Source organism: Planococcus citri, chromosome 3, assembly GCF_950023065.1.
Source record: "Planococcus citri chromosome 3, ihPlaCitr1.1, whole genome shotgun sequence".
Taxonomy (NCBI): Eukaryota; Metazoa; Arthropoda; class Insecta; order Hemiptera; family Pseudococcidae; genus Planococcus; species Planococcus citri.
In genome coordinates this window covers 21,608,376-21,633,614 of record NC_088679.1, presented here as the reverse complement: position 1 = coordinate 21,633,614, position 25,239 = coordinate 21,608,376, and the positions used below count along the sequence as shown (strand labels likewise).

The 25,239-nt window shown below is 33.2% G+C and overlaps 3 protein-coding genes and 1 long non-coding RNA gene across 10 annotated transcripts in view; 3 read left to right on the top strand and 1 right to left on the bottom strand.

Annotated features, from left to right (window-relative positions):
* Nucleotides 1–842: 842 nt before the first annotated feature.
* LOC135839913 (facilitated trehalose transporter Tret1-like) lies at nt 843–8,034 on the top strand. 4 transcript variants are annotated; one of them, XM_065356172.1, is made up of 7 exons: nt 843–1,810; nt 2,561–2,700; nt 2,803–3,077; nt 3,213–3,523; nt 3,618–3,812; nt 3,923–4,212; nt 7,491–8,034. In XM_065356172.1, the coding sequence occupies exons 2-7, from the start codon at nt 2,589–2,591 to the stop codon at nt 7,859–7,861; spliced, it is 1,554 nt and encodes a 517-aa protein (XP_065212244.1). In that variant the 5' UTR covers nt 843–1,810; nt 2,561–2,588; the 3' UTR covers nt 7,862–8,034. The 4 variants fall into 4 exon arrangements, with proteins under 4 accessions (XP_065212244.1, XP_065212243.1, XP_065212242.1 ...); XM_065356171.1 differs by having other exon boundaries at nt 843–1,824; XM_065356170.1 differs by lacking the exon at nt 843–1,810 and adding an exon at nt 1,867–2,169.
* A 51-nt stretch (nt 8,035–8,085) lies between these two features.
* Nucleotides 8,086–16,080, top strand: LOC135839915 (facilitated trehalose transporter Tret1-like). Its single transcript, XM_065356175.1, has 7 exons — nt 8,086–8,225; nt 8,906–9,065; nt 10,256–10,605; nt 10,685–10,960; nt 13,509–13,823; nt 13,973–14,081; nt 14,186–16,080. The coding sequence occupies exons 2-7, from the start codon at nt 9,005–9,007 to the stop codon at nt 14,515–14,517; spliced, it is 1,443 nt and encodes a 480-aa protein (XP_065212247.1). The 5' UTR covers nt 8,086–8,225; nt 8,906–9,004; the 3' UTR covers nt 14,518–16,080.
* Nucleotides 16,081–17,492: 1,412 nt separating this feature from the next.
* Nucleotides 17,493–25,239, top strand: part of LOC135839911 (facilitated trehalose transporter Tret1-like) — a 44,179-nt gene continuing 36,432 nt past the window's right edge. For 2 of the 4 annotated variants that reach the window (XM_065356165.1, XM_065356168.1), the window contains exon 1: nt 17,493–17,672. The gene's annotated coding sequence lies outside the window, so the exon portion shown is untranslated. Of the gene's footprint in view, nt 17,673–22,055; nt 23,095–25,239 lie in introns of those variants that run through there. The other 2 variants (XM_065356166.1, XM_065356167.1) reach the window with 1 other exon arrangement.
* On the bottom strand, nt 21,531–23,406 carry LOC135839917 (uncharacterized). The gene is made up of 2 exons (XR_010557661.1): nt 23,203–23,406; nt 21,531–23,113 (listed from the first exon to the last, which is right to left on the bottom strand). It is a non-coding gene; the product is annotated as an uncharacterized LOC135839917 (long non-coding RNA).

The following is a 25,239-nucleotide window of genomic DNA, read 5'->3' as shown; positions in this document are numbered from 1 at the left end:
CTACGAATAGGAAGTAGTAATTAGGCTGAAGTGGTAACTAGGTATGTTGAAAAAAATTTTCTTCGAAAATTTCCTCATGTCGGATGATAAATAAATCAGCTGGTAGGTAATATTGGCCACAATATGCTGCTCATCTTGACAGCCATAATAATTCATTGAGAAATCACAAAATTACTCGTGAAATTTTAGTGAAATAGTATATTACTATCAAATACTATCAACTAACAATACTGGCAACTCCATTTAAAATACATTGGGCGTTTTTGTCGCAACAAGGGCGCTATCTGAGCGGCTTGGCAAGGAAGTAGTATTCATGTTAAGTGCTGTGATTGGTCGATTCAAATCTCGCGGCTATCAGTACCTCATAACAAACTGATAACACAAAAATTCTAGCACTGGATGTAGGATTTAGTTACTTGCCGAGCCGCTAGGAGGATTAAACATCATTTTTCGACGGAGTTGCCAGTATTGTTAGTTGATAGTATTTGTTACTATATAGGAGGCGAAAGTGAACGTTTTCTGTCGAGTGCGAAGGGTGGCGGAACGAGCCGAAGGCGAGTTCCGCCATCGCACGAGACAGAAATGTTCACACTCGCCTCCTACATTGTAAGATATTTTTCTTGATATACGCTACGAAAGTAGAATATAAACGTTGAAATTCATATTTTCACAGGAAATTAGGAATTAATAAAAATAATATTGAACAGACAGAACTTTGACTGATTGATTTGATGTGTAGTTCAAGATAATTGTAATCTTTTTGGTGTTTTTTTCGCCGTATTTCTGAAGTAAGTAAGTATTTGTATCATGATGAAACGAAAACTTCGGCTGCGGAGATCAATTTGAAATACTCGTAAAATAAAATAAGGATCACAGCTAGATTTATATCCTTTCATTTTATGAAGCTTTCTTCAGTTCAAGGCGAACTAATGTATGTACTTAGAGTTACCTTATTCGAGTTTTTGTAGTTAGGTATACAATCTTTATCAATATCACAATACAAAATAATCAAAACAATTCTTGCGTACGTCTTATTCTTGAAAGAATTATGTACCTATGTTGGAGAAATGTTCAATTCAACATCCGAAGTCTTCGTTTCACCCATGATACATACAATTAGCTATCGATCTTCACAAACAATGAATTGGTTAAATCAAATGAACTCGATCACCGCATAAAATAAGTTTGAAGTAATTTCAAATAAAGCAAAAAGAACACGGAAAAGAATAATTATCACGAACAACACACTAATTAATCATAATGGGTGTTATATTTAGATTATTTAGACAAATTTTTTCAATTCAACATCCGAAGTCTTCGTTTCACCCATGATACATACAATTAGCTATCTATCTTCACAAACAAAATGAATTCAAATGAACTCGATCACCGCATAAAATAAGTTTAAAGTAATTTCAAATAAAGCAAAAAGAACACAGAAAAGAATAATTATCACGAATAACACACTAATTAATCATAATGGGTGTTATATTTTGATTATTTAGACAAATTTCGAGTCTGAGTGAGTGAGAAGTCTGTGTTACGTACTCGCCTCTCCGTTTCTCGATGAAACTGATAACGTTCGGTTTTCGTACTCGACGTACTCGTACTTGATGCGTTCGTGCGTTCTTTTCATCTCAGTGAGACGAAAAAGCGTTCTTTTCGTCTCACTGAGATGAAAAGAAACAGTCGCGTAATATCAATTAGTTTCGCACGTTATCGAACGACAGATATTCTACAGTTTCGTAGCGTGTATCAAGAAAAATTTAAAACGTATCGAAAAATTCCACCACATGATAAGAAACACTACGTAGGTACCTACAGGTACTTCTGATGATAATAAATTTATCAAAATAATGCAATAATGTTATTTCAAACATACATAATAACCGGTTTTCATACATCGTGGTTGGATTTCATTCCAAATCCACCGATATCTAATCATTCATGGTTATGCAATCGTTCGTTTAGTGTTGTTTATTGTAAAATACACAAGCAAATTTTTTTTCGCGGTGTTTATTTTTCCAAAATATTTGAATGCTGGTACAAGATACGATTATAATATGTCGAGAATATATTTTCTCATTTTTGTGTAACGAAGTGAGTACCTAGTACCTAGAATTAGTACCTGTATTCGGCTCCAATTCAAGAGTTGAAGAGTTGGTTCAGGTAACTTATGGCATAGATAACACATAATCGTGTAATCAGTTCTTCTCTTTGCTGCGTAATAAACTTGTGTTTAGAAATAGAAATATTAATCGCTCAAGTCGTGTTGAGATATTCGTTTTAATTTTTTTTTTTTTTTTGATAATAATATTGACTGAAAAACTTTTTTCAATTTGGTGACATAAAATAGATCTGAAAAAGTACCTAATATGTACCTATGAGTAGGTTTTAATATTCTTATTCGACTCTTCTCAAAGAAGTATAAAATGTGTTACCTACTTGAGTTTATTGAACTGCTAATGATAAAAGTGCCCAAACAATGATAACAACTACATAGAACACTCAATGAAAAATACTTTTCTAAGACACATAATTTATCATATTATTAATACAGATGATGCGAAGAAATAGAAAAGTCAAGAATGGGTTATTCAAGAAAGAACGATGATGCTGAGGAAGCTTATCCACTTTTAGGTGCAAAAAATGCAACCCACAAAGAACCAGAATGGAAACAATATTTGGCGGCGTTCTTAGGTAGGCTAGCTCATTTTTTATCTTTATTGATCATTGATCAATGATCACTTATAGATAGGTACCTATGTGAATTGTGAATATATATTATTATGTATTTTACAGCATCAATTATATCATTTAGTTCGGGCTGTGTTGGAGGTTGGTCATCGCCAGCCACTCCTAAATTACTGAGTGGAAATGCCTCAGATCTGGGTGGTATACGAAGGTTAACGATTGAAGAAGTCTCTTGGGTAGGATCTCTGATCAACTTGGGAGCTTTCTTTGGTTCCATTCCTGCTGGATATTTGTCTTTTCGATGGGGTCGTAAGAAATGTCTGCTGAGTTTGGCCGTACCTATTATCGTCGGATGGTTGATGATATTGTATAATTTTAATAACGTAAGTTGGAATATTTTTTTCTTTTCAATTTGGCAGTAGCTATAATTTATTTAAGACGAAGATAATTGAATTTATATCCTCTAAAAAAATAAAAAAATAAAATATTAACATTTGAACCGTTTTGATTGTTTTCAGGTATGGTTTTTATACATCGGACGCTTCGTCAGCGGAATCAGTTACGGAAGTTTGAACGTAGCTTTGCCCATTTACAACAACGAAATATGCAATGATAATATCAGAGGCAGAGTTGGAATATTTTACGATCTAATGCAATGCGTCGGACTGGTGTGGGTTTACAGCTTCGGAGCTTTCAGTAATTTATTCTGGGTAACTGTGATGTGTTTAGTGGTGCCAGTCGTATTCATATTTACTTTCATTTTGATGCCCGAGTCGCCTCTTTACTTGATTCGAATTGGTCGTGAAGAGGAAGCTATAAAATCGATCAAGTGAGCATTGAAATAATACTTAAAATATCAGTAGTTTTCTTTCGGTATACCTACTTAAAAGGCTAAAAATTGAATATACCTATTTGTTTATAAGATGGCTGCATGGAGACGACTGTAACGTCGATTTGGAATTAGCTCGAATTAATCAAGCTCTCTCGGAAGGTAAAAGTACAGATCTCGATGATTCTCTCAAGGAAAACACTGATCCTAATACTGATATCGATTGCGAAAATGGAACGTTTTGTTGTCCATTTTGGGAAATTATTTCCAACTTTTATAAAGGACTAAGGTTGGTATTTTCACTATTAATAGTGAAACCATTAAAATAGACAGCTGATGAAACCTGCCTATGTTTTTTACATTCATTGATTGCTTATTTACCTAACCTATATTTTACAGCAATGTTACCATCAAAGCTGTTCTCATCGCGTTTTTCATGTTCGTTCTGCAACGAACTTGCGGAGCAACGATGGTCCAATATTATACAGATAGTATTTTCCAACTTGCTCAGTCCTCAGTGTCACCCAACGTGGCTACTATTTTAATCGGTATCGTTTCATTGGTCAGCTCTCTGGTATCAATCATGACGGTTGATTTTCTCGGCAGAAGATTCCTGCTTACTTTTTCCTTCTTCGTTATGACCTTAAGTATGGCGGTTTTCGTTGGATACTTGACAATGATTCAGAATGGTAAATTACATCATTTTATTCTAATATTTCCCAATAGATTGTACGAGTAGGTAAGGTACATTTTACTTGAAGGAAAACGGTTTTGTTAGGGTTGAGGAGATTTGAAAAATTAATATTAACTTTCCACTCCTTTGTTTTATGAATTTGGAAGTCAGCTGTGTGCCTAAAAAAGTTTTCACGAGAAACAAATGAAAATTGTTACTTACCTACCTAATTGAAATGCTCAAAATTTCTCAAAAAACATTGAAAAACATTATGAATATCAAAGGATTATTTTTTTTTAGAGGTCTCGTGTTAAAGGGAATTTTCATATTTTTGATTAATTTTTGAAAATCTTTGGGCCAAAAATCAAAAGTTTACTAAATTGACATATAAAACTGGAATTTGGTGTACTTACAATTAGACTTACCTATTCATTCTCGACCTTCCAAATCGACTGGAAAATGATTGGAATCGTTTTGAACAGTTCTGAAGCCTCCAACAGAGTGTTGAAAATTGAAATTTATACCCAAAATTGTACCTAATGAAATTGGAAAGCTAAAATTTGATACAAACCTCAATTTTTAACACTTCGAATCGATTGAAAAAGAAACTTTAGCACCCATTAAACGTAACGACGAGCTTATTTTAGGGACCAACTTGACCGATTACACACCAATTTTTCAAAATCAGTCTCTGTCGGTTCAGAATTGCACATTTTTACAATTTTCAAGAAGTATGAAAAATATCGCTGAATAAAAATAATGATTCTGAGCCGACAGAAGCCAATTTTTAAAAATAATGGAGTGACTGAGTCAAATATGGTTCTTCTTGACAAGCATCAATCACGTTTGATACGTGCTTAAGTTAAACTGGATAGTTTTTATGGCACTTTTTGAAAACCTGGAATTTCTAAAATATATCTAGACTCCAGAACGACTCAAAACCATCTCCAATCGACTCAGCATATTAAAATTGGAGTGCAAAGTAATTTTAGCTTTCCAACTCCATTGGGTAACATTTTTGGTAAATTTATAAATTTTCAAAAATTTATTGGAAGCTTTCAGAATTGCTCAAAATGATTCTAAAATTGTTTTCAATCAATTTGGAAAGTATAAAAGAGTACAAGATAAATTTAGCTTTCGCCAAAAATCAAAAAAATGCACTTTTCCATCTGACATTTTTGTCAGTGATGTATTTCTGCATGTTTTGTTGATTCAAGTTAGTTCGGTTCAAAAAAATTCGAAATTGTTCAAAACGCTATAATATTTCTGCAAAAAATGAAAAAAATTAATTGAACTTTGATGAAAAGTTAGTCATAATCGTGTTTTCTTGAAAATTGGAAAAAATTTTATCCAAGTCTATTCATAAAAATATGTTTAGCGAAAATTATGTATTGGAAAATTTTCAAGCGAAGCATTTTAAATATTAAAAAAAAGGACCTTTAAATTTAATGATTCAACTGCAAAATTATCGTAAATGAATTTGAATTTGAAGAAATAGAAAAAATTCACAATAAAAAATCAATTTCGTAGAAAAATTAGTAGGTAGTCTTCGAAAAAAAAATTAAAATAAATCAAAATCGTTGAGGATGAAATTTCTCGTAGGTACGTGAAATGTTTATGGTTTTTTAAAGATATTGTTGTTTTGAAATTTTCAAAAAAAAATTACTCGAGTAAAGTTCATTGTTTGTGATAAAAGCCTTGATTTTTTTGAATTTTTTATTGTTTAAAATTAAAAAAAAAATATATATAATTAATTTCGTTTAGAGTGTCAAATGAATCGTGTGCAATAATTTCACAATAGATGCAACTCGAGTAGACGAACAAAAAACGTTAATATGATAAGTTGCCTATCTTGTAAAATGAAGGCGCTACGTGCTCCACAAAACTGGAAATTTACGAATTTTGAAAAATTCATCAAGAATAAAAAAATGTTTGAATCAGTCAAATAATATCCGTAACCCATAGTACTCGATTGGACGAACAGACATGTTAATATGACCAATTGCCTATCTTAAAAATTGAAGGGGCAAACTTGATTCAAAATTTCCAAATTTTGAGTGCCCCAAATTTGAATTTATAAATTGTGCCAGCCCCTTCAATTTTGAAGATAGGCTATTGGTCATATCAACATTTTTTTTGTTCACCCACTCGAGTACTACATATGGGTTAGAGACATCATTTGAATGATTCAAACATTTTTTTATTTTTGATGAATTTTTCAAAATTGGTAAATTTTTGTCCAAAAATGGGGTAATTTCATCAATTTGCAGACAGTAAAAAAATGTTTGTATTATTTAAATGATGCCCCTAACCCATAGTACTTGAGTGGATGAACAAAAAAAGTTATTATGACCAATTGCCTATCTTCAAAATTGAAGGGGCCAGCACAATTTCAAAATTCAAATTTGGGGCACTCAAAATTTGGAAATTTTGAATCAGGTTTGCCCCTTCCATTTTGAAGATAGGCAATTGGTCATAATAACTGTTTTTGTTTGTCCACTCGAGTACTATGGGTTAGGAGCATCACTTAAATGATTCAAACGTTTTCTTATTTTTGATGAATTTTCCAAAATTCGTAAATTTCTAGTTTTGCGGAGCACGTAGCGCCTTCATTTTACAAGATAGGCAACTTATCATAATAACGTTTTTTGTTCGTCTACTCGAGTTGCATCTATTGTGAAATTATTGCCCACCATTTATTTAACACCCTGTAAGTATCAATATTTTTACCCAAAAAATTCTTCTGACTCGGGTTTTATTTTTTTTGGAAAACGTGCAAGAAATTAGCCATTTTTTCTGTGATGTTCCTAGACTTACTCTTGAAAGGAGAGTATATACGTAGAGATACCTATACCTATTGAAATGAGGGAAATTTTCTAAAAATAAAATTAGTATTTCTTCAAAGCTCCTCAACAAGTTTTTTTTTGTCATCCGAAAAACTTAAATAAGACATTCAAAAATGACCTTTTTTCACGTGCATCCCTTCTCCCCTCTCACTGTGAGAGCTAGAGTTCAAAAAAGTGATAAGATCCCTTCTTATAATTTTTTTTTCAAAATTTTGAAACTTGAAGTTGTTGTTACTCGAATGTTAAATATTGGCTAAAAATTCTCAAATTTTTATCACCTAATTTTGAGGTAGTTTAGGTAGGTAATTCTGTATCAACTTCAGATCAAAAATCGTTTCATAAAAAAAAAAAAAAAATTGAAAAATAACTTTATTTTGCTTAAGTAAGTAATAGGTTAATGTATTTCGTGCATCTTTTTGTATTACATTTTAATTTCATTTTAAAACAGATACCTCAACATCTCATTCAAACTACGGATTAATACCATCGATCACGTTATGCATCTTCGTGGCAATGTTTCGTCTCGGAGTCAGCCCTATTCCTTGGTTCATGGCTCCCGAAATCATACCAACGGAAGCTCAAAAATGGGCACCATCTACCATCGTATGTATAACCTGGGGTACATCGTTTCTGCTCTCCAAGAGCTTTCTACCAGCCATCAATGCCTCCGGCCAGCTCCCCGTGTACTCCTTTTTCCTCATCGTTTGTGCCATAGGCGTATTATACACTTGGATATTCATACCTGAAACAAAAAACAAAAGCAGGCAAGAGATACAAAAAGAATTAGGAGCTGTTACGAGCTGTTACGAAGCTATTTAAAAGTGATATTTTTATATTCGACTGATTCGTTTCCTTTCTTGGTAAGATTTTATTTATTTTATAAAGAGTTTTTTCAAATTGAAATCTACTTCCTATTTTTTTATTTTATTTTATGTAACCGTTTTATGTTTTAATGATTGTTGATGAAATATACTTGTAATACCTACAGTGAAGCGGTGTGTTACGATCATTTTAAAATCTCATACCGAATGGTTTGTTGGTTCGACTCCAAGTTTGAGACAACGAACAGATATTTCAACAGTTATATTTAAAACCCTATACGTACCGTTCGCGTAGTTTAGATTTTCGAATTCATCATTCATTACTGACTACTGAGTAGGATGAAAGTCGTAGATTACCAATTGTAAGTACACATTTTCGAATACGTACCTATTATTTTTATGAATTTTTCCATTTTCTATTGTAATGTAAAGTCGAGTATCGAAAAAAAAAACATGACACTTCAAGTGTGAAATTTTATCTACGTAAATAAATTCTTTCTTTACGCGAAGAAAAATTCCATTCATAAGTTGAAAATTCGCAAAAAATTTCCATCGCTTTCCATAGGTATTTTACGAGCTGATCTCGATATTTACACGACTATTAATAGGAGCAAATTTCACGCTAAATTATCTTCCAACAATGAAATTTTTACAACTTACGAGAAAAAATTTACATATGTAAAGTCAGGTGTAACAAACGAAGTACCTAACCTACGTGAACATCACATGGTATTTAAGTGTACCAGTTTTTTTTTTTTTGGTAAATTTCCTATTTCCATGATGATTTTTTGAAGCTGATAAAAATTATTACGCGGGTGGGGCATTTTCCCATGTTTTAACATCTTCGATTCCGCGTTACCAACGTTAAAATTTTAGTTTGTTTCGAGCGGATTATTAATTAGTGTGATATGTCAACGAAAGACTAAATTAGTGTCTCTAGGACGTTCATAATTTCCCAATTTATTACGCAAAAAAAAAAAAAAAAAACAAAATGTGTCAGCAGAACAGTACCGTATTTCAAAAACACAAACGTGTGTTACAGAATATTTAAGCGAGTATTTATTACAAATTATTGGTGAAAATATCGATCACTGATGAAGTGAAGTTCGTGTTGCATGGTAAAAGTCTCGCGGTTCACAAAATGGATAAACATCGACAACAGAAGCATTCGAATTTTAATCTGTATCTGACTACGTGTGCAGGTAAATTGATTTTTATTTTTATTTTTTATTTTTTTTACCTGTAGATTATTACGATGGGTTGAAGTGTGTGCTTGAAAGTTTATGTGGCGATGTATTCATTTTTTTTGTTGAATAATCTGATATTTATTTATTTTCAATTGTGCTTGTTGCTTGTACCTACATTAAGTGATTATGAATTCTTAGGATGATGATGAAAAATATTAATTGAGCAGGTAGCATTTTGTAAACATGGGAAAATTCCATTAATAAAAATCGAAAAACATAAATACCCAAGTAATATGAAATAATTCTTATGGCTGCGTAGATTTTAACTTTAGAAAACGCTAGAAAAATCTCGAAATTTCACTAAACATTTTTCGACACTGAATCAATGAACTCTCGAAATTTGCAGCTAGGTTAAGTAGCAACAAGAGCGAAAAAGCCACGAGTTTTTCGAAAATGTCCCTTCTTTGGGAGGCCATTTTCCCCTCCAGGGGCACCTTCGGAGCTAAAAATTTCTCTCTGTTACTTTCAGCTCAAAAAGAAGGGCTGTGTTGAATTTGGTCAAAATCCGCCAATTTTTTTTCAGGGATGATCCACTTTAATAAGTGCTTGCTACGCCCAGTAAAAATTGATGATATTTATGAACAGTTGAACAGCTAATCAGAAGTGTGCAAATTGCTCAAAATCACATCTGTTTGTTTTTTTTGCGCTCGAAATTACATTTTATTGTTTCACATTTTGAAAAATTCCACAAAAATCGAGAAAGAACTTGGACAGCTAAGTAGAATTTTTCTAAAATTTGGATACATATTTTTTGACGTGATTTTTTCAAATGCAGACGAAAAATTGGAATGGTTTTTTGTTATTAAAATACTTTGCAGTTGTTCATTAACCATTTAATGCCCGAAAGAACTTCACAGATGAATTTTCAGACAGAAAGCTAAATTGAATAATTTAATTGAGATTGCTGCAAAAACTTGAATTTCAGCCAAATGTACCCAGTAGGCTGAAATTTGGCATATGAATCCAGAGCATGCTCTAGATGTATCTTTTCGGGGTTCTGAATTTTCAATTTTAAATTCTCTGGTTTGAGCTACAATGTTGACTTTTATAGATAGATTTTGAAACCCATTTTCTAACTTTATTATTTCAAGATTCACCTCATTCTCATATTATTCTTATATTTCATTTTATATGTAATTCCACAGCCAATTTAGCAACAGTTTCTGCCGGTTGTACGATGACCTGGACATCGCCAACTCTACCAAAATTATTCCAGCCAAATGATTACCTCACAATAACCAAAGAAGATGGTGCCTGGATTGGATCCTTGCTACCCCTGGGAGCTTGCTTCGGACCTCCTTTAATCATTCTAATCGTTGATATAATCGGCAAAAAGTTATCGATACTCATGTGCACGATGATAATACTAGCGCACTGGTTAGTAATAGCTATGATTAACTCACTGGAGGTGATTTACATAGCTAGGTTTATTGCTGGCATGGCTGTTGGAATTGTTTTCAATCTTATTCCGGTTTACATTGCTGAAATATCATCGGTATGCTATCGCACTTTGGTTAACTTAGTACCAATACACCTAGATTTTTTTCCTTCAAAATATGAATTTAATTTTTTAGGACGAGACTAGAGGATTTACCGGATCGTTATTTCTACTTTTCTTGTATATTGGTTTCAATATCCCTTACATAGTTGGACCATACACGTCCATTTTAACGCTGGTTCTGGTCGCTGCTGCGATACCTTTGTCTACAATGCTGCTTTTCATCTGGGTACCGGAATCGCCGCATTATTTGTTGGAAAAAGGACGAAAACAACGAGCATACGCGGCTCTGCAATGGCTCAGGTCATATCCTGAGAAAAGTCGCGTCCAACAAGAAATTGCTGATTTACAGGTTGGTATGTCCAACTCACGTTCTCTTGAGCTGGTTTTGAAAAAAATTGTAATTTCGATTTGAAGGGAAATTGAGTTGGTATTTGATGAAATCAATTAAGTGACAGACACCATTTAAATCAGCGGTAGTGTTCAAACCCAAGTAAAAACCAGTGGTAGAGACTCACTCCATTCAAATCAGTGGGTGCGTGTTCAAACTCGAGTAAAAAACCAGTGGTAGAGACAGACACCATTTTAAATCAGTGGATGTGTGTTCAAACCCAAGTAAAAAACCAGTGGCAGTGACAGACACTATTTAAATCCGTGGTAGTGTTCAGACCCGAGTGAAAAACCAGTGGTAGAGACAGACACCATTAAAATCAGTGGGTGTGTGTTCAAACCCAAGTGAAAAACCAGTGGCAGTGACAGACACCATTTAAATCTGTGGTAGTGTTCAAACCCAAGTAAAAAACCAGGGGTAGTGACAGACACCATTTAAGACCAGTCAGATCACCAGTTATATCACCACTCAGTTTTGTTTTTTCTGACTACTTTTTGGTGAATTTTTTTTTTAAATGGTAAATAAATATTCAAAGTCCACTTTTTATGAGCAATGGACTGGTCATATTTGGTAAATTATCGGTTTTGGCTCAAATATGCACTATTTGGAACCCAAAATTGGACCCATTCGCCAATAATAACAGTTGTCATATCCCCAGTCAGAAGCCCAGTCACATTAGTTCCGTTTCGTCGTCAGATTCATTCAGTAGTCATACTCCCAGTCAGATTTAAAAATCGGACAGCACAAATTGCCAATCTGGAGTGTTCAAACACCTGTAAAAAACCAGTGGTAGAGACAGACACCATTTTCAATTAGTGGGTGTGTGTTCAAAACCAAATAAAAAACCAGTGGCAGTGACAGACACCATTTAAATCTGTGATAGTATTCAAACCCAAGTGAAAACCAGAGGTCGAGACAAACACCATTTAAATCTGTGGTAGTGTTCAAACCCAAGTCAAAAACAAGTAGTAGTGACAGACATCTTGAAAATCAGTGGGTGTGTTTCAAACTCAAGTGAAAACCAGTGGTCGAGACAAACACCATTCAAATCAGTGGTAGTGTTCAAATCCATGTAAAAAAACCAGTGGTAGAGACAGACACCATTTTCAATTAGTGGGTGTGTGTTCAAACCCAAATAAAAAACCAGTGGCAGTGACAGACACCATTTAAATCTGTGATAGTATTCAATTCAAACCCAAGTGAAAACCAGTGGTCGAGACAAACACTATTTAAATCTGTGGTAGTGTTCAAACCCAAGTAAAAAACAAGTAGTAGTGACAGACATCTTGAAAATCAGTGGGTGTGTTCAAACTCAAGTGAAAACCAGTGGTCGAGACAAACACCATTCAAATCAGTGGTAGTGTTCAAATCCATGTAAAAAAAACCAGAGGTAGTGACAGACACCATTTATATTAGTAGTAGGGTTCAAGCCCAAATAAAAAACCAGTGGTAGTGACAGACACCATGAAAATCAGTGGGTGTGTTCAAACTCAAGTGAAAACCAGTGGTAGTGACAGACACCATTTAAATCAGTGGTAGTGTTCAAACACCTGTAAAAATCCAGTGGTAGAGACAGACACCATTTAAATCAGTGGTAGTGTTCAAACCCAAGTAAAAACCAGTGGTAGAGACAGACACCATTTAAATCTGTGGTAGTGTTCAAACCCAAGTGAAAACCAGTGGTCTAGACAAACACCATTTAAATCTGTGGTAGTGTTCAAACCCAAGTAAAAAACAAGTAGTAGTGACAGACATCTTGAAAATCAGTGGGTGTGTTCAAACTCAAGTGAAAACCAGTGGTCGAGACAAACACCATTCAAATCAGTGGTAGTGTTTAAATCCATGTAAAAAAACCAGAGGTAGTGACAGACACCATTTAAATCTGTGATAGTATTCAAACCCAAGTAAAAAATAAGTGGTAGAGACAGACACCATTAAAATCAGTGGATGTGTGTTCAAACCCAAGTGAAAACCAGCGGTAGTGACAGACACCATTTAAGTCAGTGGTAGTGTTCAAACACCTGTAAAAATCCAGTGGTAGAGACAGACACCATTTTCAATCAGTGGGTGTGTGTTCAAACCCAACTAAAAAACCAGTGGCAGTGACAGACACCATTTAAATCTGTGATAGTATTCAAACCCAAGTAAAAAATAAGTGGTAGAGACAGACATCATTAAAATCAGTGGATGTGTGTTCAAACCCAAGTAAAAATCCAGTGGTAGAGACAGACACCATTTTCAATCAGTGGGTGTGTGTTCAAACCCAACTAAAAAACCAGTGGCAGTGACAGACACCATTTAAATCTGTGATAGTATTCAAACCCAAGTAAAAAATAAGTGGTAGAGACAGACACCATTAAAATCAGTGGTAGTCTTCAAACCCAAGTAAAAACCATTGGTAGTGAGTGAAATGAGCTTATTCCTATGAAACTTGTAGGATGAGAAGTTGAGAAGAGTAGAACTAAGGATTTGATGTTCGAAACTCACTCAGTATCTCATATATTTTCAGGAAATGTTGGATAAATCTCAAGATGAAAAACTACACACTGGTTCAATGATAATCCGGATGACGCAGCGTAGAAGTTTAAAATCTCTTTACTACGGTTGTATGCTGATTTTATTCCAACAAATGGCAGGATATAATGCTGTTGTATTCTACAGCGAAGCCATATTTAAAGAAGCTACAACTATTTCATCCAGCTTAGCGACTATTATCTGTGGACTAGTGATGCTGACCGCATCTACCGTCGTTCCTTTGATGAGTAAATTGTTCAGAATCAAGCATCTTTTATATTTTTCAACTATCGGATGTCTATTTTTTCTGGTGAGTTATCTGAAGATCTGAATACAATATCTTGATATTACAAGTTCCCTAAAATAAAAAATGCAAAATGGTTAATTTAGAAAAAAAAAGATTTTTGACACGACAGATTTTTGCGAAGGGTATTTTTTTAAATTCACTGGTGTTTTCAGATTATATTGGGGATTTATTTCAAGTTCCTCGAATTGGGTAAAGCTAGCGAATCTGTCAGTTGGGTTCCTATCTTCTGCATCGTTGGATACATAATTTCCCATTCTCTAGGTAAGATATACCTAAGTTAAAATTCATAATTCCTCTTGGTTTTTTTTCTTCCCTCTCTTACTTGGAGTAAAACTACCTACTCATTTCGCATTACCTTATTTCAGGTTTCGGACCATACCCTTGGGTCATCGTAGCAGAAATTTTCCACCCTTCTGTGAAATCCTTCTCATCAGCATTCACTACATCCATCTGCTGGTTTCTGTGTTTCCTAATTACCAGACTTTTTACCACATTTGTCGATATGCTAGGATCTTCGGGCACATTCTGGTTATTCGCTGGGTTCTGTTTGATAGCACTAATTTTTCTAATAGTGCAATTGCCAGATACTCAGGGTAAATCGTTTCAAGAAATCCAAGATTTACTCGGTACAAAAGGAAATGTCATTCGGACGGAAGACATGAAGTATGCTCATGATAAAAGTGTATCGAAGTCCTAGAACGATTCTTTGGACTTATATCTGGCTGTGAATATTTAGTATTGCAAAGCTTCCTGTAAGGAAGGGTAACGTGCTTTTGAAATCAAACGTCAATTTTTAGGCATTTAGGAAAGCTTGGATAAATTACTTACCTAGAGTTATTCCCTCCTAATGAAAACGGACATTTTTTTCTTATAATATGAATAGGTAGTGAGTTATTTTAGTTGAAAAAGATTCCATATTCCAGTTTATATTTAACACGTAAAATGAAGATTCACAACTCATCCCAAAAAAAGGAATTTATCTATGAAAAATTTCTTCAGATAGTATTGAACGATTATGATCATAATGTGTCTCCCTAAGGAATTTTCTATATTTTTTTAGTTCTCTTTCAGGAAAAAATGATTGAACAAATTTAAATTTAAAAATTTCTTAAAAATGGAAAAATGAAATTTTGCATTTGAAATTAATTAGGTAATTGGTGGTGTATCTCTGTATAGGTTTCTTTGCGTTTTATTTATTCCCTTTAAAAATATTTTGCCGGTAGGAATACTTCTCTGATATGGGAAAATATTAAAATCATGTCATGTGTCAGGTTAGTTTTGGAAAAAGATTTTAAAAAATCCTCTTTGGGAAGCACATCAAATTGAAAAAAACTAAAAAAAAACATTAATTTTAACCTACCTACTCAAATGTTTTTTTTTTTTTTAAATTCAATAATTTTAGTAAAGTCGAATAATTTTTTCCGGTTTTGGATTCGGACTATGTGGTCCATAAACCCTAAAAATTGAATTAAAATACAAATTTATAAATAAATACCTGCCTGCCTGCTTTAAATTAACTTGTAAAATTAGGGCACTGTGTTGTATAGTGCCTTAGTAAAATAATAGGCTTTTTATGTGAATCATTCGTGGGTATTTGTGTTTTCTTTTTACACAAAAATCACTTGCTCCAATTATTTATGGAATGTTTTCTTCGCATAATTGAATTTTCTATCATTTCTACAATTTGAAGCACACGTCGTGAAAAAATGTGTTTAAAAGGTTTTTTTCAACTTTGATTTTCAAAACAAAAAAAAAATACAAGTTTATCAAAATTCAATAAATTAGGTATTTTTTTTGTATTTTGTATTTTTTTGGATAAATTAAACACACAAAAAAATATAATGAACCTTTATTTCAAATTTCCGATATCAATTTTTTGAGTCATGAATTCACCCAAAACTATATTAAAAAAAGAAAAAAAACCTTCAAACAAAAAAATGTTTGTTTTGCTTTAAAAAAAAAAAAAAACTTTTCTGCCAACATCGATTGGAGTAAGTATAATATAAAGACATTTTTTCTTTTTCTTTCGTCATTTTAGGTATACCAATCTATATTTTTCTGAAATTGATTAAGTAATATACATTTTTCAAAGCTGTAATCACTCTGAATCATTTTGAGGATTGAGTAAATTGGAAATTATTATTATAAGAAAACAAACGGTTACCTCAGAAAGTTCCTTATTATCTCAACCTTAAGTATAACTTGTAAGGAATAGAAAAATGTAAGCATTTATATAAATATACCTATGTAGTATTCTTGATTTTTGCATTAAGGTTTACTTTGTGTTTTGTAACTCAATTTCTCAACAAAAAAAAATCGTCTGCAGACTTCTGAAATACTACTTAGTCTATTTAAGTTGTAGCTAAATTTGGTAAAATTTTGATTTTTTTCTATTTTTGTCTCTAAATTGATTCAATAATCGAAAAATGCGCTTCATCACCTAAATTTTGACTAGATTCGGGTTCCTTTATTTATTTTTTATTTTTTTGAAATATCTACCAAATTTATTTACACTTACTATGTATGTCTATGTACTTAATGCTCCTTTATTCTTTCTCACTTTAAATAGGGGAAAAAACTTACTAAAATATTTCAAAAAGATACATTTTGAATTTTTCACGATCCACCACTCCCAATCACTTTTTATGTAGGTCTTTGTTCACGTTCAGTAAAGTATTCCTCACAAGTAATGAATTATAAGAAGAATTTTCCTCGTTTAAGTGAAATCCAATAGCTTAAAAATTTAAAATGAGAACAATAAACATTCAGAAGGGTACCCCATCTAAGTTGATGTTACGTCGATATGTTTTGATACTGATATCAGTGTATAAGCAGGCACTTCACCTTCCCCACGACTCATGTTTATTTGAAATCTAACAATTGAGAATGATAATTTTTAATGAAATGCCCTGCCTATAGCCAGATCAACTCTTTTGACGTGTTATTTCCAAAACGAACAAGTACCTAGGTAAATTTTGCGATAACATTCGTGTGTTCTATAGCTTCGTAGTAGCCTATGATGTGAACAGATATTATTTTTTTTTAAAAATTAAATAGGAAAATGATGTGCTTATTAATTACTTACCTTATATTTCAAGAATAAAAATAGATCAAGGTTTATGTTACGAAAAATAAATATAGGCAGGTAATTTTTCCTTTGCACTAAAACATCTGTTGCGTTGAATATATAAATTGGTGATTTGAATTAAAATGAAATAATATAGGTACCTAACGAGTTTACTTAAACAGATTAGGTACCTACATACTTATTTTCAAATACATAAACGAATTACCTGCCTTACATGTTAGCTAAGTACTAAAAAGCTACAGCTGATGAGTTCTAAAGGACATGGATTTGCTACAATCATGGATCAAGTAGGTAATTTTGACGTCATATTTTACCGACTCGATTTCCTCAAAATTGAATATTCAATCCACACAATCCAGTCCCCTCAAAAGTGCCTTTGGCATTTTATAGCAAAACAGAAAGTAACCAATTTTAATCAAGTAGGTATTAGAGGTATACCTAAATTAAATACTTACATTTTTATACTTAAAGATATTCTTCATTTATTCTTTGGTTTTATAATGTAGGTATACGAGGAAACATCCAATTATATGTTATCATAATTGCGTACACCATTGTTACGCGCTTTAAATCTTAACAGATTTATTCGGTATGTAAGATTAAGCTTTTGCATAGAATGAATACTCGTATTTTTATCCATTGACGCTCACACAGAGTCACGTTTTTCCTTCACATTGTGTCGCGTTATTTATTCGAGCAGTGAAACGCGTATAACTTTTGTTGTGTTTTTCTATCACCTTATGCAAACGAGAACCTGATGTGAAGTAAGTTTATAATTCGGTTTAAAGTTGATTAAAATTATATTTCAGCGCAGAAAATCACAATTTTGGTTCGAAAATGATATCTGAAAAGCCAACAAAATTCTCGTTACTCGCGAGGTTTTATTTCATTTTGTTTATTCAGTTTTGACACGTAAAAACACGAATGTTGAACTATTCAACTTAGGTATTCAATTTATCACTACATAGTCCTATCTAAATATTCTTTTTCGAATTTTAGCTGTAGAAAAAATTAATTATTAATCTTTGCGTAGAACTGAAATCTAGAAAGTTAACCGTTTACATGTAAATTTTGCGGATTCGCAATATTTTTGTGATCTTTGGGCTATAAACCGGGCTAATAACCTAATACATATTTAGGTATGTAGATTTCAGTTCTTGGAAAAATGTTGTAGCCTACTTAATAGGTAATTAAATCTGTTCAATTTTTTAACGTAGACCCCTATCTACTGACTACTCATTTCCCTAGTCATGTTTTAAAATTACGATTTTTTCTCCGTTTTGTTCATGGCTCCTTCATTTTCCAAGTTAGACAAAACGTCATTAGCGTTCGTTATTATTTTGTCCTTCAATTTTAAGGTAGGCAAAATGTCTATGCATAACATTTTTCTTCTGAGTGCATCTGTGAATTATTATGCGAGGGACTTGCACTTCAAATTCCTGTTTTTTTTTGGTTGGAAAAACCAATCTAAAAATTGCTTCGTTCAAACATTTGTCCAAAAATTTATTAATTTTTCAAGTAAATGACTTAAAACTGGCATAGACCTCGTTAGAAATGAAGACATACTTTGACCAACCGAAAACTAAATTTTTACCAATTTTGATCCAAAACCTAAACCTGACCGGGTAATTCTCAAAAAAAGTTTAAAAATCATATAACAGGTGGTGTTTGTACTTGAATACTATTTACAATTGAATTTTTTTTTCGGTGGCATTGTGTAGAACTGTAGATACCAACTCGGGCATCACGTGCATATAGTTTCACGTCCCCCAACCCCCCTCCACTATGGGTCAAGTCCCCCCAACCCCGTAAATTCCATCGTCGTGGCTTGTAACCACTTTCAATTTTTCAACTTCATCTTCAAAAATTAATTACACTGTCACCTTTTCTGAGAAAAAAAAAGGATACATACAGGGTGCCCAGAAATATCGAGTACCCCTAAAAAAGTTTTCTACTAAAATAGGTACTTTGGTTGGTCACAGTGAATGATAATAATGATAGCACATGATTGGTTGTTGGACTGGAGAGATAACATTCCACCAATCATATGCATCTATTTCACGTTGCCAACCTATATTTTTAATGAAAAACTTTCTTAGGGGTACTCGATATTTCTGGGCACCCTGTATCATTGTGTGATATCCAGAGTACGTAAATGATAGAACCAATACAAATTTTCAGAATGATACTTATACCCTGAAACCGAGGCCATAAAAAAAATGTAACCAGTTTTTGCTCCATCGCCGTGGCCAATTTTTGTTTATTTTTTCCTGGCTCTCCTATTCGACTTTTTTTGCGGTGAAATGGCTACACTGTATTGTTTCAGTAATATATAGCAGTGCTCTGCCCATTTCAAAACCATCAAGCAAATACAGCCACCCGTTCTCCGAATGGTAATCTGTGAGAACTGAAAATTGTACAGATTACCATTTTTCAGATCCATCGCCGTGGCTTATCATTCACACGTTTGAAAGAGACTTTTTTTTCTTAAAAAAAAGAAAGTATTTAAATATTGATTCTATACTACCAATAAAACAAATTTTAGTTCTTTTTTCTTACGTCGTGGATAGTACAGTTTGGTACGTATTTTGTCGTGGCTATCGTGATTTTTTGTCCACGGCGAAGGAAAGTACCTACCTTATCATGTTTGAATACTCCCATTAAAATGTACCTGGTACCTACTTGATGACCTTTTTGTGAGCTAAAGCTACTAATAACTGCTCCAGTTGATACCTATCCTATATACCTACCCAAAACTAGTAAACAGCCTTTTTTTTCAACATCTGACACCGATTTTTTTAAAGCCCCTACCCCATCCCCTATTGAAGATGACTTGGGCCTGAAGTCATTTCAGAATTTCAGGGGTCCTGGGTATGCCTAGAATCAACTAAATCAAGTCCTTTTTGAAAAAAATTCAAAAAAAGGTTTTCATTTTTGAAAAATTTTAGTACTGAAATTTAAACTTTTTTTGAGCACTACCCGACCTTGAACACAATTGAGCTGGTAGAGCTCTGCTTGAAAATTCAAATTTAGCCCATTTCTCATGAAAACAAAAAATCAAAATTCGAACAAATTGAGAAAAAAGCCTGAAATTTATTTAATACCCTATTTTCAAACTTTTTGAGTCAACTTGTGGTAGGTGGTGGGTTTGAATTATTCTGGAGCCTCAAACGGATTTCGATGAATTCTCCCTCCCCTCTTCTCCCCCTCTCCCCCACCTCAAAAAAATAATCACTGAACCGGTTCAAAAAGATTTTCAACATTAGTACCTGAATCCATCAAAAAGGTCACAAAGATAGTAACTTCAAGTTCACATGTACTGAATTTAATTTTCACCAGCTCACAGGAAACGTTTCTTCAAAAATTGGAGAATCCGGAAATCCGCTGGAGGCTCTAAAATGCTTCAAAATCATCACCAATTGAAGGGTTTGGGGGGTAAAAACGAGCCAGCTGTATTTTTCATTTTTTGTGGGAAATCAAGATAAAAAAAGTAGGTAGGTATTTATGTAAATCTATAGGTACACTTATGTTGAGTATACAAAAAAAGTAAATTTTCGAGGATCCATACTGCGCTTGCGCGACTTTGTGATTGGACTACTTTTTTCATGATGTGGTGAAAAACAGCTATATAGATAAATAATTCTATTTGATAGATGGTCTATTTTTCATGGTGTGGTGAACTAAAATCAGCAAGATTTTCATGATAACTGAAAATGTGATCGATTTTTGTTTTTTTGCAAAGTGAACAAAGATCTTGAGTACATTTTTGAGTTTTTATTTCGTCTCCGTCATCCATAATTCAATCATCTTGAATTTTGGTGTATATTTAAATTCATTCCCACCCTCTCAAATTTTGAGCAGTTCTGAAGCCTCCCAACAGATTTTTCAAACTTGACAAGGTCATTTCTGAAAAATAATATGAAATTTTTTAAAATAATCACTGGCGGTTCCAGAACGGCCTGAAACCATCTTCAGTCAACTCAGCGTGTTGGAATTAGGCTTTAAAGTGAAGTTTAGCGTTTCAGCTTCATTTGGTAAAATTTTGTGGGAATTAAAACTCTGGAAAATCTACTGGGAACTTGGGAAGGCTTCATGACTGCTCGAAAAACGGTTTCAAACTGTTTCCAATCGATTTGGCGGATCAAAAATAGGATAAATACCAAAATTCGTCAGCTTTCTATAGATCAATCTCATGAAATTTTATTCCTCATTTTTCAAGTCGACTTTTTAGAGGGCTTTTTGGTGACCATTTTTTTTAGACTTTTGCACGAGGGTAAAGCAAATCAATTTTACTATGGTGGGAAAAGATCTTGAAAATGCCAAAAACTCTGGATTTAAAATTTTTCCACTCACATTTCAGATCACAATGTTAAATTCATAATTATTGACCTCGAGTAATTATAAACGAAGAAAAGATACAAATCAAAATGATCCGAGTCATTTCAATTGATCCTCAAGTATAAATGCATTAACCTATATGCAATTAGTAGAAACTCTGTACATAAATAAAATTGACCCATACAAACGAAATTTTCTTTCATAGCAGCACATTCGTCGACTGAATAATAAAAATCCTCAATTCAAGTTGAATTTCTTCATTGACAAAGACGAGTGAAAAAAAATTCGCTATACTGACTCTTTTATTGAAATTTCCTGTTGGCAGTTTTATGTAAGAAAAGTGTTGTTGAAAACAAGCAAATGAAAAGTGCTTATTAAACCATATACATATAAATGAACTTCTTAAACGATAATTTATAAATAAATTCAATTTGCAACGTTTTATTGCCAGTATACTATTATGGAACTCGTGTTTTCAATTACACAGATCACTTTTCGCGATAAATTTCATAGGTATTGGGTAGGTAATTAATTTAAACGCTGGTCTTAAATTTAAAAAATTTCAGTCACGTTACGTTACGTTATAATTGGACCAATTGGTGGGTTTTTTCATAATCTCTTAAATGTATACGAGTGTAGGTATGCCAATTTTAAATCTAGTAGACGAGAAAAGTGCTATATTTACATTTGGAAGAATACATTTTTTTTTTGCTCATAGCATCGTCTGGACACGTGATATTTATATTATTGTTTACATTCGGATGTGTAATTATGTCACTGGGTGTCCAATAAATTCAAGTGGAAAAAATTTATCGCTGTAACGAACGTAAGAAGAATATAAATTTTCAATAGAATGACGAATGAAATAATCATATAGGTAGAAAAAAAACACACACACACAGGTAGTCGAAGGTCAATACCTTACCACTTTTTAGCTTCCGTTTAGAGATCGTATGTCATCTAGAATAGTTTACGAGAGAAAAATCGAAACCGCGGTCATGATTTTCACATTCAATGACACCTAGATCTTCGTCCTCTTCATCGTTGAAAAAATTCATTTCTTATTGGCGCGATTGATCGCCATTGATTGATTCATCGTATATGTTTGGGACGTGATATCCCTCTATATAGGTGTATTTTTTTTACGACATTCGTGAATTTTTTCGCTACTTCTTTACCTTTTGGCGTATCCTTCGTTCAAACGTGTCCAGCCTATAATTTATCTGCGTAAAATGTGCCTCGCTCACAACACAGTAAGGAATTTTACTTCGTGTGGTACTGAATTGAATGAGTCGTTGAGAAAAAATTTCAACGCTTGGAAATTCGTGGCAAAAAATTGATGCATCGTCAATTTTCTAATCGGTATTTTTCCATCGATTAAAATAATGCTTCTATAATACGCAAGGTTATGCTGCATTATATCCAGATATCTGTTTAGTTGCTCTCGATATCTCTTATCTTGTGTATATTTATAATTTTTCCACGCAACATAATTGTTTATATGGTATACGGTGTGCACATTACTCAGTTTCTCTTCTTTTGGCTGTTCAGATCGTTTATGCAGCTTTTTTTTCTCTCTCGTCCAAGTGTCCAACCGTCCGCAGTTCTTTTTCAACTAATGGTTTGTGTACCACACGTGAACTATACCACATACCTACGTGGTTTTACTGATCGGTTTGTGATTGTTTTTTTTTGGGGGGGGAGAGATCCATTCTCTCACCGTGGATCACACGAAAGTAGTTTGATATGAAAGTATTACAAAAGTTTTACCTGCTTATTTGGTGGGTAAAACGCCGGATTATTGTGGAATTTGTTTCCAAGGGCCATAAACACAACGCCGAGAACTAGGTAAGCTGAGTTCTTCCTGCTTAGATTATGATAAATATTAGAGTTAAAAAAAAATTATACCTACCAACTTGAGTAAAAATTACTTATCTCTTGATTGTGATTACCTACCTGATTAGTAGTTCGTAGATTTTGAACTAAGCTCAACTTTGGGCATTACTAACTAAGAAATAGAGGGAAATAATTTCCACAAGAAAAGTGGTAATCCATAAACTAGGTAGTAGATAGAAGAATAGAAATTGGGAAAGATTTTTACTCTGACAACCCCGCTCCTCTCCCACCTCGATTCTGTTAGATGGATTTTTGTTTTTTAAAAATTCCTACAACCAACGGAAAAATTGTTGAAATACATCAAGTACAAATATGTACGTCATATGCTTTCTCTCTCACAGCTGATATCGTTTTGATAACTGGGTTTGATTGATGCTGATTAATAAGATTAATAAGGACATATTTATCTATAGAGAGTAGCTCATCCTATTAAGTTTAAAAACAAACAAAAAATGATTAAAAAGTAAGAAAAGATTGAACCGGAAAAGATTAAAGAATTCAAAGGTCGTTCGTCATCGTCCTGCTAAGATTTTGAATAATGGTCACAAAATTTAAAATTATATAATCACATCTTCGTCCTATCATTTTTTAAAAGCATCCGCGCCGCATCTTTTTTACCAGTCATGAGTTTTGCATCAACGTAAAATTCTTCATACTTCTAGCCCCAGCCTTTTGCATTTTTTGTCAAATCAAATTTATTTTGCATTTTTTGTTGCTTTTTTAACCTTTAAAACTGATTTCAAAATTTTAAAAATGCAGCTCCCAAGTAACTGAATTTGAGTTTATAACATTTTTTTGGAAAATATTTCCCTTTCCAATTATTATAGGTAACATTTTTGTACTATGACAGCTCACACAAAATGAACAAACAATAATATTATTTTGGCAATGGTGGCCTCTTCAGTGAGCCAAATTACTTCAATTTGAATACTTTTTGTGGTAATTCTGCTAAATTATAACGATACTTTTTTTAAGATTTTTTCATTCTGAAATCGGAAATACCGCCTCAAAACGACTCAGCGTGTTGAAATGAGGGTAATTAAGTGATTAAATTTTAGCTTCTGAACTTCGATGGGTGAAATTTTATGGAAATTTCAATTTTCAAAAATTTGCCAGAGGCTGCGGAACTGCTCAAAACGATTCGAAACGGTTTTTAATATACTTAGATTTGGAGGGTCGAAAGTAAGCTAAAAACTTGATTTCAGCTTTCCAATTGGTACCTAGGTATAATTTATGGTTTTTTTTTCTCATTTTCGATCTAAATAGGATTTTTAATAATTTACCAAAAATTGAAAAATGCACTTACTGGCTGGTGATGCATTTTTGCGTGCACTCCTGGGACATAACTTCCTTGTTAGACTGATTTATTCATACTCGATCGTGTCTTGTTCTGCTTATGTCTTTGAAGTTGGAAGTAAATTTGAAAGTTAAAAATTTATCACTGTGTTTCAAAATATTTCCCCAGTTTTTGAAATAATATCCTTCAATATTGTGGTTCAATTGAAGTGAAATATTTCAGAAAAACAAAATTTTCAAAACATCAACTTACCCTAATTAAGCGATTTGAAAATTTCCAATTGTTCAATAGAACTATAAAAGTATAGCCTTGGAGTTTGATGACAATCAGGGCCGTAGAGAGGGGGGGAAATGGGGCAATTTGCCCCGGGTCCTCGTTTTCCAGAAGGCCCTCATTTTTTGAGAAAGCTTAATAAGTTGGCAATTGGAAATTTCAAATGTTCAGTGATGAACTGGCAACTCTAAAATTTGTAAATTGTGTTTAAAATTGTTAAAAACCACAATTTTTAAAACGTAATTCCCAAAAAAATGTTCGCCCTCGCTCCGCTCGGGCAATATTTTTACCTTCTCTTCTCTTCATATTTTTAAATTTCAAAACACACTTCAAAATCAAAACCACATATCACAATCACATTACTTTTCATCAAATATAAATACATTTTTTTAAACGTACTGGATGGGGAGGGGGGGTGAAATTTTTTAACGGGGCCCTCAATTTTTTGCCCCAGGCCTCGCTGGCTCTCTACGGCCCTGATGACAATGCCCTAGGTCAACGCAGAATCTCACTGTCATGGATGCAAC

Coding starts and splice junctions, on each gene's coding strand:
- LOC135839913 (XM_065356172.1), top strand. CDS start 2,589: ATGGGTTATTCAAGAAAGAACGATGATGCTGAGGAAGCTTATCCACTT. Junction 2,701..2,802: donor ATATTTGGCGGCGTTCTTAG/GTAGGCTAGCTC, acceptor TGTATTTTACAG/CATCAATTATATCATTTAGT. Junction 4,213..7,490: donor CTTGACAATGATTCAGAATG/GTAAATTACATC, acceptor ATTTTAAAACAG/ATACCTCAACATCTCATTCA.
- LOC135839915 (XM_065356175.1), top strand. CDS start 9,005: ATGGATAAACATCGACAACAGAAGCATTCGAATTTTAATCTGTATCTG. Junction 10,961..13,508: donor AAGAAATTGCTGATTTACAG/GTTGGTATGTCC, acceptor ATATATTTTCAG/GAAATGTTGGATAAATCTCA. Junction 13,824..13,972: donor TCGGATGTCTATTTTTTCTG/GTGAGTTATCTG, acceptor TGGTGTTTTCAG/ATTATATTGGGGATTTATTT.